Source organism: Gobio gobio (genome assembly GCF_949357685.1).
Source record: "Gobio gobio genome assembly, chromosome: 4".
NCBI classification, from domain to species: Eukaryota; Metazoa; Chordata; class Actinopteri; order Cypriniformes; family Gobionidae; genus Gobio; species Gobio gobio.
This window is the reverse complement of record NC_137100.1, coordinates 36,012,501-36,031,588: the sequence shown is the minus strand read 5'-3', so window position 1 is coordinate 36,031,588 and position 19,088 is coordinate 36,012,501. Positions and strand designations below refer to the sequence as shown.

The 19,088-nt window shown below is 36.8% G+C and overlaps 2 protein-coding genes across 2 annotated transcripts; both read left to right on the top strand.

The window, feature by feature from the left end:
- Positions 1–5,713: 5,713 nt before the first annotated feature.
- On the top strand, positions 5,714–9,891 carry alkbh6 (alkB homolog 6). Its single transcript, XM_079814974.1, has 6 exons — positions 5,714–6,008; positions 6,102–6,170; positions 6,264–6,324; positions 8,581–8,732; positions 8,822–8,920; positions 9,003–9,891. The coding sequence occupies exons 1-6, from the start codon at positions 5,955–5,957 to the stop codon at positions 9,270–9,272; spliced, it is 705 nt and encodes a 234-aa protein (XP_079671100.1). The 5' UTR covers positions 5,714–5,954; the 3' UTR covers positions 9,273–9,891.
- capns1a (calpain, small subunit 1 a) lies at positions 9,539–18,849 on the top strand. Its single transcript, XM_079814975.1, has 11 exons — positions 9,539–9,891; positions 10,626–10,700; positions 12,084–12,120; positions 13,166–13,258; positions 13,344–13,401; positions 13,485–13,549; positions 14,045–14,113; positions 14,362–14,440; positions 16,002–16,118; positions 18,148–18,206; positions 18,331–18,849. The coding sequence occupies exons 2-11, from the start codon at positions 10,654–10,656 to the stop codon at positions 18,355–18,357; spliced, it is 651 nt and encodes a 216-aa protein (XP_079671101.1). The 5' UTR covers positions 9,539–9,891; positions 10,626–10,653; the 3' UTR covers positions 18,358–18,849.
- Positions 18,850–19,088: the final 239 nt, after the last annotated feature.

The window sequence follows — 19,088 nt, the reverse complement described above, 5'->3', positions numbered from 1 at the left end:
GTAGGCCACAGTCCATTGCATTACGCCCCCCCCCCTCCCCCCCGCCCCCCAGGTTGTCATGCGGTGAATCCGACCAATCGTGGGACAGCTGTGTCGTCGTTAGCGCTCGTGCAGTCTGTAGAAGCTGTGCAGAATGCACCAGCCGCCTGCTGTCGAATCGCTCTCACGGCACACGTCACATTCACGTGCCATCAGCGCTGCCTCAAGTCGGACAAAATTCTTACAGAGACACAGAGAGACAGAGACAGAGACAGAGACAGACCTACAGGGACGTAACACTTACCATTCAGGCCAAAGAGTTCAATCTTTGTTTCATCAGACCAGAGAATCCTCGCACTATGGCGTGACTGACAACTTAGTTAGTCCACTGCGGTTCCGTTCACACACCGCGGGTTTTCCAAAAACGCGGTTGTGTGTCCTGAAAATGTACAGGTGTGAGTTCGGTTAGAGCATGGGGTTGTCACTCCCGTAAATTATTGAACTGTGTGTGTACACCGGATAATCATTAAAGGTGAACTGACAACCGAATTTAGTTGCAGTGTGTTCGCGGCCTACAGGACTGACAACCATATTCTGCTGCTGTGTGAGCGAAAAGCAGCAGTCCGTTTAGGATAAATCGATTCACTAAACCTGACTTCCCAACAATATCTACGACAAAGATGATCGTTTATGATGAACCGATCAACTAATGGTTCGGACATTCTAGGCTTCAAATGAGAGAGAAAAGGACCGGTGTCATGGTGAGTGCATTGACTGTTCCCTGAGCTCAGACAGACATAGGCCTGCCTTTATGTTGACTAAGTTACTTATATAAATGTAGACTACTTATGTTAGACTGCTTTATTTTAATGTAGACTACTTAAAATGTAAATATATTTTAAGAAAGAAATCATGCCTACCTGTCGAGAGTGTATTGACAGTCTGTTTAGTTGTATAGCTGAGCTCTAGAAAATCAGCAAGGAGGTGGCTTTGGTTACTTTGAAAAACAAAAAGGCGAGAAGAAAGAACCGTAAAACACAAAAAAACATTTCAACATTCAAGGGTTCTTCAGGATGAGACCGGTCTGAATATAACTTTTACTATGCAGAGGTGGACAAAGTACAAAACTCCATTACTTGAGTAAAAGTACTATTGGTTAAATATTATTCCATTACAAGTGAAAGTTGTAAAGATGCTTTTAAAAGTACTTAAGTATCAAAAGTAAAAGTAAACGCATTATTTTATTATTGTATGAATGCACGCTGTTCCATCATGGTGGTTTAAGCCAGTCATGCTCCATCTGACATGCTAGCATATCTTGAACTCCTTTAAATACTTGCTTAAAAGTTACAAATCTCTTATCAAAGTCAAAATCATACTAGAAAAGAAAGGTTTCTACATTGTGTTTATTTGACAGGATTATGTAAAAACATATTTCTGAAAAGACTTCAGTTAACATTATTAGCCCAACTACGTTTTTGCATGCTAACTTACATCATTGTCGAACGTTACCTATGCGTTAGCGCTGTGTCCACAAGGCTATGGCAACTTGGCAGGTAAATCTATAAAAATCATTTGACCAACCATACTTCATACCAGTGTTAATTTTGACAGCAATTTTTGATTTAGCCTAGTTTTAGTCAGTCTTTTGACTATAACATTTTAGGCATCTGAATTGTTTTAGTTTTAGTCTAGTTTTAATAGACTATAATAAGATTTTAGTAGATTCAATAGACTAAAATTCAGTACTTTTTTTAGTCGTCCGAGAGGCAGCTTTCTGTGTGCACTTTTGTGTCAGCGCACTTTTTTTAGACTTATCCACGTCTGCTCTTCTGAATTTTAACTTTTAAGTATGACTGGTTGCTCGCACTGCGTCTGGGAACTGCCGCCTTCTATTTTTCCATCAATTGATTGGTGTTCAAAAAATACTTGGAAATCATTGAACTTCATGTGATCCTACAAGAGTGATTACTGATAGGCTGTCTCCAAAAAAAACCGAATCACGTTTTAAAGAAGAAAACAAATCATCCACTGACTTTCAAAGTGGCTACGACTTTCTACTTCGAGGGCCTTCATAGAAATGTAGTGGAGTAAAAAGTACAATATTTGTCTTTCAAATGTAGTGAAGTAAAAGTCATAAGTTTCCAGAAAAAATAGGCTACTACTCAAGGAAAGTACAGATACTCAAAAAGTGTACTTAAGTACAGTACTCAAGTAACTGTACTTAGTTACTGTCCACCTCTGTTACTATGTGTAAAGAACTATCTTTTTTTAGAGTGTACCCATTGTAGGACAGTTGGCTAGGTGGCGCTGTCACAAAAACTAGGGTCCTAGAAATGCAGTTCTGAAACTGAAGCGGTCCTAAAAGTGCAGGCTGCGGTAGGCTATTGCAGGCAGATAATTTATTATAACATATTTTACATACTTGACGTTACAACCAATTTAATCGAAATTTATAACACTTTTTTAGTCTATATAGCGTTTCGCTCGCAGCCAAGCATCAGTAAGCACCCAGTCGTGATCACGTTCATTTGACTGCTTTAATTGTGAGAAACCCCCCTAGAACGTCAATCATACATAAGAATAGATTCCTAAAATGATATTCATAATAATAAAATAATGTATTTCCATGCTGCGAGAGTGATATGGGACACGTTATACTTGCAGCTCAACAGCGGCTGAGACTGCCAGCCGCCAGCCCGCCCAGAATCCGACTGCCACCTACTGACAGGGCACATGATCTGTCAGTGGCGGCTCCTGCCAGCCAGTTAAAGATTGAACCCCTACTGGAGAAACTAAACAAGCTTTATACTGTAGTACAGTATATAGCTAGGTCTACTATAATCGAACACTGTATATTATAATAGCGGTTGTCTTGCTGTTATTTTATCCTCATTGTTTTAATAATATTATTATTATTCAGTTATACTAGCCAAATAGGTCTAGGTGTCATGTGGGACGTCGCTGGACAACTAAAATTAATTTCGAGGCCCAGAGGTACCAACTCTGTGGGTCATAAAATCAATTGTTTAGTTTTTTTTTGTTGGTGTTTAGTAGCGGCACATTTCATTATAACAGACCCAAGGGCTCATTTTCTCTGCACAATGCTCATGACAACTTATTAAATCCAATGTATGATGAAAATAAAATATCAGAGGGGTTTCTTTTATCATGATGAAATCTAGTTAAGGATCCCAGTGTTTCCTGTGCTTTAGAACTTCAGGAATTTAGACTTCAGTCAGTAATACTTGAATACATTTGGTCTCACAGCAGCATGTATTTGTGATAAGACATGCACTGTCAAGTCAATCTTTTTCTATATGCAGAAACGTCCATGATGCAGACAAAAGGAATGTAAAAGGTTGGTAGCCTAATGTCGAAGTGTGAGGGCTCAAACGCGCATATGCCGATGTGCTATTTTACTGTGTCTTGTACAATGACTTCACAGGTCCCACAGGAGACAAGTACATCTTTTCTCTGCACACAACCCCTCATTAAAAGCATGTCTTACTCACCCGATAAATCAGGCATCTGCTATCTGTGACAGAAAAGTGGCCTACTAGAGAGTGTAATGTTTCGCAGACATGAATTTTTAAACTTGTTGATGTTTCATCGCCTGTTTTATTGGAAGACGGTTAATTGGTTAGGTTTCAAGGTGGTGATTTTTTTTTTTTTTTAATTTAAGAATAAATCATTCTGCATTAAAAAAAAGTTATTTACATTCTGCATATCTGTGTTAAGATATGATTGTATGTTATTTAAAAAAATTGTAAAGATGTTTTTGGGAAACTGCAGCAAATAATCATCGTAGATTCCAGAATCTCTCTTGCAGTCATTCCAAACGGCATAAATGATGCCTTCGTAGGGCACTTTGAAGGGAGAACAAGCATGGCAGCCTTATAGGGTCACTAAGATGACTTTAAAAAGTGTTCCACCCTCCAAAGCTCTAATGGGTAAAGCCTTGGAAGGTAAATGGCTTAGGGATGATCACTTTTCCATGCACTTGCGCTCTCGTCCTAATTCAGTTTGTTTTCAGCATTGTGGCAGTTTTAAAAATGTACTACTGTCCCACATTTTATATGCTTACACAGACACAAATAAAGAGGGCCCAGAATATTGACAGCACTGCATATAGATAAGACATGATTATTGGCAGTACAAAACATTTATAAAAAATTTTCTTACACATCTCAGTCAATACTGAAAATGTCACGCAGTACTTCATTAGACGCATTGGGATATCAAACGTGTACAGTGTAGCAGCAACCCAGTAAAGCTCAGTGCAGCATTACAGCATCTTCAGATCTCAAAGACATATTTATAAGTACTAAATATTGTTACATAATACATAATGCAACTCCAATTAGGCATCTAAAGCGCAGTGTATTAGACCACAACATTAATAGAAAATAAATTATTTGTAACATTAGTGCCATTAGCAGGCCAGTTTCATCTGGAGAGCTCAGCTGTAAATGCAACTCATTTAAACAAACGTATTGCTCTGTCACCTTCATTGACATTCAAGGGCATCAGAATTGCCTGAAAACAGACCAATATGGCAAAATGTGCGCAATACAATCAAGCCTTCCCCGTTTGAAATGGCAGAACAGTGTCTCGTCTGATCATAGGGGAAGGATGTACTGAAGTAATCTGTGAGATTACTGTAGCTCTGTTTGCTGCTTTCTCCTATAGATGTGTCTGTTTTTCGAAGATAGTTGTAGGGGAGGATCTCATCATTAAATCATGTTGTCAAGGCGACAACTTTGTGTGGAGCGTGGCTTTGAGAAGAGTGTGTCAGAACACAGGCATATTCCTGTCACGATTTCATCACTATTTCTGCGTAACCCTGGCAACCTGAACTCCCTAAAAACCGCAATACTACAACCAGGTAAATACACATTACAACAGTCAATCATATTGCTTTGTCAGAATGGTTCATAACATCAGAGCAGTCGTGTACTGAAAGCATTTCTAATGCTGCATGAAGCTCTGAGCAACACAATCCGTTAAAACAGCTGCTCACTGTGGACTAGGATTAAAACCAAGGAATACAAGATGTTTATTGTGCTTCAAATTTTTATGATGTGTTTCGCAGTTGTTGGGCTCGCTCAGTTTATGCAGCACTCACTGCAGTGGCCAGTTTCCCCATTTACATGCTGGTCTTTTTCTCTCTCTGCTTCCAGTGGTCAAGAGTGATGAAGGCGTATGCAGTCCTGCGCTGTGCTCCTGGAGTTGACGTTGTTAGCATTATCACACCTGATCAATAACTATTAATGAAGGAAACCATGGCTGATTCAAGATGTGGCTCTTGCTCTGCCGTTGCCATGGAAACCAGAGCTGCAGCGCTGCAGGCTCAAATTGGGAGTTGGAAGAAAAAGAGAGGAAAAAAGAGATAGAGAAGGAGGGGGTGGGGTTGAGGGGGTATTTCAGCTGGAATGGGGGAGAAAGGTAGTCCCTATAGTTATAAACACAAATGCGTGTTTTATGATGCTTCTATCTTTTTATTAACAAGCAAGACATTTTTGGCTATGTAAATTTAAAAATGAATGTATTTGTTGTTGTAAATATTTTTTGTCTTTACTGTCTTGGAGGCGTTCTTGTACTTCCATCATTCAAACATAATTTATGCTATATGCGTACATTCCTGGCGATTCATATCAATGGTCATAGCGCCCTCTGTAATGCGCAGTACCGCTCCGAACCTCTAGACGGCGACGGTAAGTCACGTGTTACCAGAGTACACGAGGGAACTTCATCCCAAACACATCAATGAACAATCCTTCCTGCTCATTCAGCAACAGTTCAGTGATTTAAAACTTCATGTCAGTGATGACTGCAAACAGTAATTACGTTTTTTCCCTATGTTTAGACGTAGTTGCTTTTGGAGAATGTTTGTTTAGCGACTCGTGAGTGTAATAGCAGTCGGTTTCTTGCATTGCCAATGAATCTGTGATGGTTAAATATTCACAAGAACGATGGCAAATCCGTGCAACATTGATACTGACCTGGAGAAATTCATTGTGAAAGAGGTAAGCGTTGAGATTTGTCATTGTAATGTTTGTTTGAATCAATGGACGCATTTTATTGTTTTTCATTTTAATGTACTTGATGTTAATACTTAGGCTCCTCCAACTATTTATTATATTCCAAATTTTATAACGGAGACTGAGGAGGAGTATCTTTTGCAGCAGGTAGGACTTTTAAATGGACTTTTAACTATCTACTACACCTACATAACATGTCATCAGTAATTTACACTGTTTGGCCTGTCTCTCTTTTGTAAGGTATACAGAGCTCCCAAGCCCAAGTGGACACAATTGTCAGGGAGGAGGCTACAGAACTGGGGTCAGTATTCAGTAACAGGCTGTGTTTGACATTAGCACTTTTTTAAATGGAACAGTTTATTATTGAACCTGTAGATTTAATGTTTTGTATCATATTTGATACAGCAGGCTTTTATGACCCTTTAAAGTATAATATAGTGAGAATGTGAAGTCCGTTTTATTCAGAGGTCCAAACTATGCAATTTGGTGCAACAACTAAGATACAATTCTGATCGCTTGTAATGCAAATCATTTTTACAACCGAATAGCAGACTACTAGATAAAATGCATATTAATATTAGTTGTCACTCTATACCTCCCAATAAAATGTCTTAGTAAGTAAGAGGATATTTAAATGCTTACTTGTATTATCAAAGCTATGTAGTTTAAATAGTGGGGGACAAAACCTATAATGGAATACAATACGCTTATTATTGAGAGATGTACAAACAAACATTCCTCAACCTGTTGTATCATATTTATATATTTTAAAATTTTTCTAAACAATTGTGTATGAATACTCAAGTAAACCTAAGTTGCTTCAGTCCAGTAAATGCTCACTTTGAAATATTACTAACAATATAAAAGTTATTCTTACGTTTACTACTTCATAAAAAAATCGTTATAGATTTCACAGGTCATGTACCATTACCTAAAGTTGGACCTTTTAACGGTCCCATGGCATGGATTTTTTTTTATTATTTTATAATGTTTTCTGAGGTGTACTTCTATTGTTAGGATGATTTTTACATCATAGAATGACATATTTTAGAAATAAAAGGCATTTTTTTTCTATCCTGATTTTAGCCCCTTGGCTTGAATGCTCTGTTTGAAGGGGCGTGTCTGCTGTGAGACTTCAGTGTAAACACCCACTGTTGTGATTGGCTGACATCTTTGCATTTGAAATGCGTATTACTTGTGGAACCCCTCTCAAATACTTTTACTAAGTTTTTTTACTATTACAGCTGTTGAGATTAACGAATCGTGAAAGTGTTGATTATAGCATTATTTTTAGATCTTTTCCCATCACATGAACAGCTGCAGTGATGAGCATCGAGTAGACAGACAGTCTGTTTATCATGTGAATGCAGTGATCTCGTCATTGCAACGCTATTTTTCTCACAATGCTTTAACCACAACTAACAGCAAACACAACATCGATATGAAAAGTACAGTAAGAGCTTCGTTGTGCAGCATAACACCGTCATTCATTATAGCGGGAGTTTGGGCAAGTGTACTCTTGATTTGTGATTGACAGCATTGAACATTATAAAGAGAGTGTTCTTTGATCGCTCTCTGTAGTCTAATCACAATTTAAATAACAGATTTGTTTCATGCTTCTAACAGAAACAATGTGAAGTTGATTGTTTAGTCACTGGCTTGATTCACTGATGCATAAACAGTATTAAACAATTTAAGATATAGAGCAGGATACCCAGGGCTTGGTTTACACCTATCGAAATTTCTAGCCCCTGCATGGGGACCATAGACAGGCTAGGTCAGGGGAACTCATATTAATGTTAAAAAACCTCATAAAGTGAAAAGTTTCATGTCATGGGACCTTTAGGAATTATACTAAAAGGCCTTTTACTTTCTAAAAAGTATGAACTATCAATCAGAGGGCAAAAGGATTTTAAGCATAGCTTTGATCATAAATAATTTAGAGACCATAGAAATGTGTGTATCAAATATGATACAATAGCAGATGTGTAAAGAGTACCTGAAAACCATACTTAAATGTACAGGCATGTACCTTACAGCAAAAATGACAAGTTACAAATCACCAATTCCAATATGACTTGAGTAAAAAGCCTGGTTTTATAATAATAAAATATTAGGCCTGGTTTCACAGACAGGGCTCAGAATAAGCCAGGATTAGGCCTTAGTTTAATTAGGACATTTAAGCAGCTTCTATAAATGTGCCTTTCGAGGAAAAAAACATTACTACTTTTTAGATATCCCAGTGTAAATTGCTTTCAATTAAAACAGCTCAAACATGCATTGTATTCTGGGACTAGCTTAAGCCTTGTCTGTGAAACCGGGGGATGGAGTTTCTGGTTTTAACAGTTCATAAGTATTTTACTCGTACTGAATGTAGGCTTAAAGATGCACTAGCCCTCAGTGTCACATGTCAGTGAAAGATAAGAAACGGTTGATTTGTGAGAAGAGCAATCACATTTCTTTTCTAAATTAAAACTATAATCAGATATTTCTATTTGATGGCATCAAAAAATATTATATATTTTATGGATTATTATTTCCTCCCTTTCTTTTACAGGTGGATTGCCAAATGTCAAAGGAATGCTTACTGAGAAGCTCCCTGATTGGCTGCTAAATTACACAGAGAAAATATCTGAACTTGGAGCTTTTGCTGGAAAGACAGCTAATCATGTGCTTGTAAATGAATATAGGCCTGGGGAGGGAATTATGGTAATGAGAGTCCATTTCCTTTTAATTGTCTGTGTAGTTATAATTTTGAACCCACCTTTTTTTTTTTATTTCAACGTTCTCGCCCTCAGCCTCATGAGGATGGACCACTGTATCACCCCACAGTAACAACTATCAGTCTGGGTTCTCATACGGTTCTGGACTTCTACAAGCCTGTTTGTCAGACTCCGGTAGCAGCAGACAGACTCACACAAACAATCTAATCTAACTATCAAACAGCAGTCTCTTAATGTTCTCCTCCTCTTCCTGCAGTCTGAAGATCCTCAAACAGAAGAAAGCCGTTTCATGATATCGCTGTTGGTACAACGAAAAAGTCTGCTGATTCTCCAGGATGATATGTACAAGTGCTATCTGCACGGTATTCAAGGAGTTTCTGAGGATGTTTTGTCAGAGCACGTGGTAAATCTCTCATCAACGGGTGCTCAGGTGGGCGACACCCTGCCCCGCAGCACCAGAGTCTCCCTTACCATCCGCCACGTTCCCAAAATCGTTCGGGCCAATCTGTTGCTTGGCAAGAAGTGACACATTCAAAGACTTGACTGAACTTTGAACTAGACAAACAGGTTATACATGTTTACACCCTTAAAGCAAAGTGTGTGAATGGCACAAAAGTGGCTACAACCTACAATATATTATTGTATGCAAAGCATTAGTAGTGTCTGTTAGGATGTCTTACAGTAGATCCTTTACTGGGTGGCGATTATGCAAAGGTCTTCAGGCTTGTCTTATTTTGTACAAACGCATCTACATTGACCATTTTCAGTGAAAATATTAGCAAATGGCTATTTTACAACCAAATAAATGAAGTGGATTGCTGTATTTGCTGACTGTTGTAGCTGCGTTGAAATCTATAAACTTTTTGTTTACTCTTTGTATAATCCTGTACCGGTCTGACATGCAAACTAGAAATAGTCGAACAAGTCTGGTGTTGCGCCTTCCCCTCCTTAAATTCTTGGAAATATAGGATGGTCTTCCTTTACGATGTTTGCGTGTCGCTCTTTCTTGAATGTGGGTTGTTTTTTTCACTCTGACATTACGCCGTTTGCGTAACTTATTCTGGAATCCACATATCCTGTCAGAAGCGCACTGTACTGCCGTGTGACAGACGACCGTTTACATTCACCTCCTTCTCTCTTTACTGGTGAGTATATTCTTTCTACGCGCTTAACAGCTAATTAAAATATTCGTTCACGTATACTAGCAAGAAATACTGTCCAATAAATTGAAGTTACTTGTGGGTTTTGCTTGGTTAATGCGGATTCATGTCGGGTAACGTTAGCTTGTTTAGCGTGCTAGCATGTTTTACTAGCTTCCATATTTAGTTGAGCATCTAAAAACACGCTCATGCTTTATTGCCCAGATTATTATTTAATTACCAAGCATTGTTTTTTAAAAGATTAAGTAGCAAATACTGTCACCAGGAGAAGGTTTATGCTGAAAGAAAAAAAAAGTCAAACTTATGGTTCGTATTTAATGCGAGGTGCCAAGTTGAAAACGCCTAAACTCTCAATCTATTGCAATCTATATTTAAACGCCATTTATACATACTTCGCTTGGTAATTGTCCGGTAATTTTTCTTCTTCTTGCGGTTTAATTAGTGTGGGTGGTGGATGGATGGAGGACATATTTGTAGTGGGTGTGTCCGCAGTTGTTTCAACAATGTGTGATTGACATTCACAATCACAAGTCTCATGTATGCTCATATTTCTGTGTTTAACCTTTCAACAAACTTTTAATATATTTTGTGTTGCTTGCTATTCATAATATGTGTAACTTATACTAATGGATTTAAGTTTGGTTTGGTGCAGACTATATGGTGCCTATAAATTGTATAACAATTCAGAGATGTTATTCTAGCTTTCTTCTTACTCACAGGAAGTGAGTGAACCATTTGTGCCATAAGATGTACCTAGCCAAGAAATTACTTGGAGGCATTATTGATGTGGTCAGGTGAGGCAATATTTCACTACAAAAGAGCTGCATTTCCCAAAAGCATCGTAAGATCAAGTTGGTTGTAGAACTATTGCCACCAATGGTCTCTAATATCAATTTAGGCTTACAATGCTTTTGGGAAACGCAGCCCTGCTCTCTTTCTTCTGTACGTAAGCCAGCCTCTGAGGCTGCAATCTCACATTATTACTATTATTATGCTTCAAACAAAGGAAAAAAATAATAAATTCCACAAATAAACATAACTGTGCTACAGAGAAAATTGGTGTTTTGTTGGAAAGTTTACATTTATGTATGTAGATGTAATGAGCACAATCACACAACACAATGAACAACACTATTTAATTAGTGAGACGCCGATAACATTCTGGTAGGTGGCTGGAGATGAGAATCACTGCTTTATATAACCAAACATTACATTTTCAAAAAACAAAACAAGATCCGGAAGAGATTGATCAACTATAAACATAGACTCATTCTTCTACATCCTTTTCACACAGCTACAATGCCAGAAAAGATGGGGCACAGATACCAATTGCAATTTACAAAAGCAGCTTAGATGCATCTGCATAGAAAATAAAAATAATTTAAAAAAGGAGCTGATTATTTTTTTCTCTGAAGACTTTTTTTTGCATGTGAAATCATTTTAGGGCTGAATGATTTAGGGAAACTTGACAAATTTGGGTGGTCATACTTGGGTTTACAGAGTTAATAATAAAAAATAAACCACTTGAAAAATCCACTTGATAGGCCACATTCCCACTGTTTTTGACCATTTCAATATGACTAAAATAATGATGAAGTGATTTTTAAATATATTAAACAAAATAAGGAAAATTATGAAAAGCACACATATTTCTTTATTTAAATCGCAGCCTGGACAATTTGACAATCATGCTATGCCAATTTCCGTTTTTTCATCCTCTTCTGTTTATAACACTTAATGCTTAAGAATGGAAGAGAACTAAATGACTGTTTCTAACTTTTCTTAAAATATATAGTTTAACATATATCTAATTATTCTAAATGTAAGGTTTTATACTCACTGACATTTTAATTAAGTGCTTTGTGGGATTGTAGTTCATTCCTTCATAAAATATATTAAGGACACAGTCTTGTAACTTTGTCTTTCTTCCCAGTTATCAAATCAAAGGTCCTTGCTGGGAGAAAAATATATACGTTCAATAAACAGACTGTTCTGCTTCCGCTATCTTATTTTTTCCCAAATTTGGATCAGTAGTACTACTGTTGTGGTAGTATATTTGTTCATTAATAAGATGGAAATACTGTACCAGAGTGTAACAAGTTTGTACAGCTGTGACGACTTGTGAATGCGTAGTTGATTTGAAAGCATAATTATGCTTTCTCATCCTGTTTCCACAGCAACATCGACCCCGGCCAGTTTGTGCCCTCAGAACCTGTGAGTAGCACAAGCTCTAAGTGTGAAGTTATACTGAAGTGTATCTGATGGTTGCCCCCCCCAAAACAATACAAAGAATCCAGCAGTGTTGTGTAGTGCCAATATGTTGATGTGTACACTCAATAATAATAATAAAAAAATTGTATTTCTACAGAAATCTTTGAAGTAAGTCAGTTGTGGCACTCAATAATAATTTGGGTAATTAATTAATTAATTAATTAATTAACTAAGAAATTGATTAATTAATTGAAAAATCAATCAATCTAAAAAAGTTAAAAAAGAATGTAGATACATAATTTAAAGTGTATATTATATTAAAATGCATATTATATTAATATTACATGTTCAGTTCAGCAATTATGGATAATAATGATTAAAACCGATTATAGGACAATAGACAAATTGAGAAAATGTATTTGTCAATCACTTTGTAATCACATAAAAAATACCTATTGTTTGTTTTAATTATTTCTATATTAGTAATTGCTACTTTTAATTTTGTATTCATAATTTGATCTAATTTATCTAAGTTTTTTATTGTTTGAGTATCAAATTGAAAAAAATCTGTGAATCAAATTATCTGTTTATCCATGTTAACAGCTTCATTCTCTATTGATTTTCTTGATTTATTAATGTATCGATTTCTCAAAAGATTATGGTGTCATTTATTTTGCTTGCTGAATAACTGGGCTAGAAAAATACCATTTAGACTTTCGAAGAGCTATATCCAGTATAATTTATTCTTTGCCAAATGCTTATTTTTAAGTTTCAGTAAATAAATCCAACTGCTAAAAATGAATCGAAGTATTGTCTGCATCATAAAAGACACTACAGTCTGTCTCTGGTAGCTTAGTCAAAATATGAATGATTGAGAGTTCTATGTAAGTAAATATATTAGTAAAGTATTAGTGAAGGCAACTTTAAAATATATGAAAATATATTATTAAGGCATATTTGCATTGAAGATGTGCTTTTAAAGTCAGTTGTGGAGAGAAAGGGAAATGTGTGCATTTGTGATGCTGATTCTATTGAGATCCCTCCCCAGCCCCCGCCCCGGAGACCGCTGGCTTATGCTGAGGCCAACGAGTCTGGGGAAGAGCAGCAGTTCCGTAAAGTGTTCCAGCAGCTCGCTGGCGATGTTAGTATTACACAAACAAATATTCATATATACACCGATGCATACAATAAACACTGGCTGTTGTAAACATTTCCTTTTGTTTCAGGACATGGAAGTAAGCCCCAATGAACTGATGAGCATCCTCAACAGAATCATCTCCAAACGTGAGTGGTATGTGTGGCTATGTGTGTGTCTGATGTCTGCTGCTGTGTAATGCTGATTCTTTCTGCCCTGTATGTTATTGCAGATGGTGATCTGAAGACAAATGGCTTTACCATCGAGTCATGTAGAAGTATGGTGGCTGTCATGGATGTATCCTTCCTCATTTGATCTGAACACTTGCTTTCATTCAAACCAAATTTTGCTCTGATTTTAGTGGAAAATCTATTACAATAATTCTGGCCAATACTGATACGACGATAATTATCTTATTGGCTGTAAATGGATATAAATTTTTTGTCTTACCTAAAAATAAATATAAATCAATTATTTTAGATGCTACAAGTAATTCATTGTGCATAAGTATTATCAACCAATACACACAACTTTTTTCTCTTAGATATTTTTTTCCTTTATTTCGATAGGGTAGTAAAGAGTAGACAGAAAGGAGGCACAGGATCGGAAAAGGTCCACGAGCTGGGACTTGAACTCGGTTCACCTGAAACACAGTTGCGCTTCATATTTTTGTGCTTCCCACAAGGATATTGGCTCCGATAACCAATGCAACATTTTTTTTTAAATAAAATCAAATCTTTGAGGCTGATGTTGAGATTTTTGATGGTGTTTGATCTTGACATTGTGCTTCAGAGTGACAGCACAGGTAAATTGGGCTTTCATGAGTTTAAACACCTCTGGAATAACATCAAGAAATGGCAGGTGAGTAGAGAATGTAACAGCAGCCTGAAGATTTGTCTTTGTGATTTTAAACTAGAGATTTGATTTAACTAAGTTGTGTATTTGTATGTTGTTGTGTTTGATCTATTCGTGTTTCTGATTGAAGATTTACAGATTTTTTTTTCTTAAGAATGTACAGAAAATGGATTCTGCATTGAGTAAAACATTGAGAAAGTTAACAAAAAAAAGAGAACCAAGTTAACATAACTAAGCTATTGTTTGTTTTATAGGCAGTTTATAAGACTTATGACAGGGATCACTCAGGAACTATTGGAGCAGATGAGCTACCAGGTGCCTTCAAAGCTGCAGGTAAACACCCATTGTGGATTTACATCACCCCCTTTTGTAATGATAACATTAACAAAACCCAATTAATGGATTCTTTCGGGGTTCGCTGTGTTAATTGTATTGATTATAAGACTGCATGGAATTAATTGGTCATAATCTTGCCAATATTAGTCCTGTGCTAGTTTCAGTCCAGTGGGAACTGGACCCTGAACAAGGCTGGCACAATAGAGTCACGGACGTCACGTGACCCATTCTGTTTACAACGCCATATTGGCAGGCAGGGACAGCCGGGAGCGAATATGAAATGAATGACGCCTGCATGAGCTTTAAGGCAACAGAGTTCACTGCGCACTTTAATTCAAAACACATTGACCTGAATATAGCAAACCTTAATAGATTAAACATAACAGATCCCTATAATGCCCCCGGGGTGCTTTTCAAATGTATCTATAGCTTTCCTGACCTGCAGTATCCAGGGGCCGGTTGCACCAGCTGTGTGTGTGCAAGTTACAGTTAGCCTAGTTTGGACATAAATGGGCACTAAGTTACACTAACTTATGCACTACTAAATATTTTTGCGTTGCACCATTAAACTTAGTTGAAGCCTAAAAAGCCTACCTATAAACTAAATATTCACGGAATCCTAAGGAGTAGCGTTAACGGATAGAATAAAATAGCAGGCACACTGCATCAATAAGCTCTTGTTTTACATGACAGATTTCAATTCTTTACATGTATATGATAATGCTGACATATACACTCACTTACATTTTAAGAGGGAAAACATTATGTGAATAGATTAACATTACTATGTTAGCGGTTAACACGAATCCGTCCAAAACACCGCGCCACTGTGTGCATCAGTCCCATCGGTCCGTGTTGTGCATGTCAAATAAAATCAATCATAATCAATAAATGTAAATAATAATCAAAAGTATTTATTGATTATTAATCTAGTTTCAAATAGCCTACAGTTTCTGAATGTTATTTTATATAAAAGCACTTCTGTTATTCATGATAAAATATCGTATTTAATGGGAACTTATTTTTATCATTAGTTACGTGTGGCAAAAGTAGTTAAGAATGGAGAATAAACTGAAATTCACAGCATTTCAACAACTTACTATGATAAAATGATTTCCTCTTTGTTTTCCCCCGCCTGTTCTGGCATCCTGGCGCACAGCAGCTGTCCACCATGTTGAAATAAGCAAATTATTGTTCGACCGCTATAGATACCAATGCAATCCAATCCCTTTTGCCAAAAAGAAACTTCAACACCCATAATGCGTTGGGTTTGATCTGGCCATCCGTGATTGGTAAATCAAAATGTGGAAGTAAGTACACAGTTTTAACAATAGCCTTGGAACTGCCAAAAGTCTGCTTTTGCTTGCAAGTAAACCAGGAGATTAGGTTGCAAATAACATGGAGAAGGAGTACACTTCATATACTGTCGACATTATAACAATACAAAGCTGGTTCAAAATTGGCAAACTTGTCCTTTAATATATATGCATTGTGGTGATCACATTTGAACTGTATGTTCATCCTCTGTATCATCTTCTATCTTTTGTTCCTCCGTCAGGTTTCCCATTGAATGATCAACTCTTTCAGATGATTATTCGTAGATATAGCGATGAGAGTGGAAACATGGATTTTGACAATTACATCGGCTGCCTTGTGAGACTTGATGCCATGTGCCGTAAGTTGATAATAAAGGAAAAAATACTTTATAAAGTTCTAGCTGAGTGAAATGGTTTCTTTTTTAGTGTTTAATAGCTCTTGGAGTACACAATACAGGAAATGAGGAGGGAACATGGGAGTAACATGGTCTGGAAATGTAAACACTGCATTTCCAGTGTTGGAAATGCAGTGTTTCCAACAACTTTATCTGGTGAAATATATATTTATAAAACGTTAAATAAAATAATAGCTACTAGTCAAATGTAATGTTTACTCTTAAGATAAGCAGGTATTTTATATAGGTTTTGTGTCCTTTGAAGCCATGTGCTTAGTGCACTGCTAGAGTTGGATGATGACTCAGCTTGCACACACAGGCACTACAAATAGTTGTCCAATAAAATGCTTTCTATATTGAGAATTCCCCCTCCCCAATTACCACGTGTCTCTGACTAGCAATGGCAAATATCAAAACATGTGATGTGGTGTAACCTGAAGGCTCCTAGAACATGTACTATTTCCCACAACAACAGACATCCCACCTCTCCCTGAAGCTCCAGAAGTCTCCCAGCATTTTGATCGCGGCTCCCTGGCATCCCCAAATTATTCACAATATCCTGGAAATTGAGCAAGCAAGAGAAAAGCCTTGTTTCAACCCAGTATTAAAGGGTTAGTTCACCCAAAAATGAAAATTCTGTCATTAATTACTTACCCTCATGTCGTTCGACACCCGTAAGACCTCCGTTCATCTTCGGAACACAAATTAAGATATTTTAGTTGAAATCCGAGGGCTCAGAAAGGCCTCCATTGGCACAATGCACTTTACACTCTCAAGACCCATAAAAGGTACTAAAGTCGTCGTTACAAAGTCCATCTCACTACAGTGGTTCTACAATAACTTTATGAAGCGACGAGAATAGTTTTTGTGCGCAAAAAAAACCTAAATAACGACTTAGTGATGACCGATTTCAAAACAATGCATCATGAAGCTTCGAAGCGTTATGAATCAGTGAGTCGATTCAGCGGTTTGGATCGCCAAAGTCACGTGATTTCAGCAGTTTGGCGGTTTGACACGCGATCATGATTCGACTCGCTGATTCATAACTCTTCGAAGCTTCATGATGCATTGTTTTGAAATCGGTCATCACTATATAAGTTGTTATATAGGGTTTTTTGCGCACAAAAACTATTCTCATCGCTTCATAAAGTTATTGTAGAACCACTGTAGTGAGATGGACTTTGTAACAACATCTTTAGTACCTTTTATGGGTCTTGAGAATGTAAAGTACATTGTGCAAATGGAGGCCTTTCTGAGCCATCGGATTTCAACTAAAATATCTTCATTTGTGTTCTGAAGATGAACGGAGGTCTTACGGATTTGGAACGACATGAGGGTGAGTAATTAGTGACAGAATTTTCATTTTGGGGTGAACTAACCCTTTTAGATGCATTTTTGGTGATCCGATCACAAATTGGTCAGCCAAGACACATTACTGTTTACACCTTGTACTTAGATGCCTGTCAAATGCATCTCCTGTGACTACTTGTGTTCTGATTTCATTGAAACCCTCCTCTCTTATTAACCTGTGTTACGTGGCTTATGTGAATGAATATAATATTTATTTATTGTTTTTGCTTATTCATACGCGCTACCTCCTGGAAATTAGTTTTTGCAGGGTGGGATGTCTGAAATAAAGAAAGAAAACCTTGTTCATCAGTCCAATTCATGCAATCTTTATAAGCAGCTGTTAAGGGATTAAGGTTTTTTTATCAAATTTACTCAGTTCGGTTACTTGTTGCTCCCCCTGTAGGCTATTGGAAAATTCAGCCATTTTGTTCATTCCTTCAGTGCGTATATATCATCTATCAGAGCTAACAATTTGGAAATAAGATATTTTTCAGCTGACTTTAAGTAAATGGCCGTTTTTTACTCTTTTATTATAGGACCCCTTTAAGCTATGTATCAGTAATTTTATACATAATACATGAAATGATTCTTTAGTTAATGAAGTGTTAAATGTACTTATTCGTGTCATATGTGTTGACTCCAGGCGCCTTCAAGACTCTTGACAAAGACAATGATGGCACAATCAAGGTCAATGTTCAGGAGGTAAGAGAATTTTGATATCTTTACTACTTCATGACACAGTTACATTCTCTTAAAAATATTACATTTGCTGGGGATAAAAGGTTCTGTAATATGTAATTATAAATGAAATTCTGTCTCTTCACAGTGGCTGCAGCTGACAATGTACTCCTGAGTGATGTAAAAGTCTGTGATGATGTCAAAAACTATCAGTTATATCATATGCAACAATGACTTTATGCTTTACACAGCTCCCTTTCTTGTTTTTCACACACTATAGCAGTAATTCTAGAGAAACACCAGCATGGAGCTTTTTAACCACTGGGGTTGTGTGTGCCACTCAACTATGCCATTCTCTTTCTCTATACGTTTTTTACTTTTACCATTTTTAGTGAATTTAGTCCATTAGCAACATTGTTTATCGGACATCAACTAACCAAAGAAAAAAACTTATAAGACATGTGTCAAAATGAATAAATATGCCTTTATGAAGAGTTTAGGTTCAGCCACAAATATGCAAAACTTTTACATATTGATGTTATCAGTTGGTGCCAATTTTGCATTAAGCCAATGGGGGATGCAAAGGATAAAAATATTGCCACGAATTTATCATGAAAATCTGCTGTCAAATACAATTTTATATTGAATAAAAATATATAGTGATAAACTTTGTGTTTTTATCATCAGTTTGTTTATTGATTAATTCTATCATCATCGATGTATGTTTTGGTGCAGTAATATTTTCTATGTTTCTATATAGTATATATCAGTCCAACGTGTTAACTCCAATTACTATAAATAAAACATAAACGTATTCATAAAAACGCGAAAATGTTAGCTAATGGGACATTACCGTCAGCTTTAGCTAAAGCGTGTGTGCTGATCCTGTTGGTGTAAGGTGAGCAC

Bases quoted from the DNA above. Each gene is read 5' to 3' on its own strand.
- alkbh6 (XM_079814974.1), top strand. From the start codon at position 5,955: ATGGCAAATCCGTGCAACATTGATACTGACCTGGAGAAATTCATTGTG. The intron at 8,733-8,821 runs GTAATGAGAGTC...TCTCGCCCTCAG, and splicing joins GGCCTGGGGAGGGAATTATG to CCTCATGAGGATGGACCACT. The intron at 8,921-9,002 runs GTAGCAGCAGAC...CTCTTCCTGCAG, and splicing joins AGCCTGTTTGTCAGACTCCG to TCTGAAGATCCTCAAACAGA.
- capns1a (XM_079814975.1), top strand. From the start codon at position 10,654: ATGTACCTAGCCAAGAAATTACTTGGAGGCATTATTGATGTGGTCAG. The intron at 14,441-16,001 runs GTAAACACCCAT...TTCCTCCGTCAG, and splicing joins AGGTGCCTTCAAAGCTGCAG to GTTTCCCATTGAATGATCAA. The intron at 16,119-18,147 runs GTAAGTTGATAA...TGTTGACTCCAG, and splicing joins GAGACTTGATGCCATGTGCC to GCGCCTTCAAGACTCTTGAC.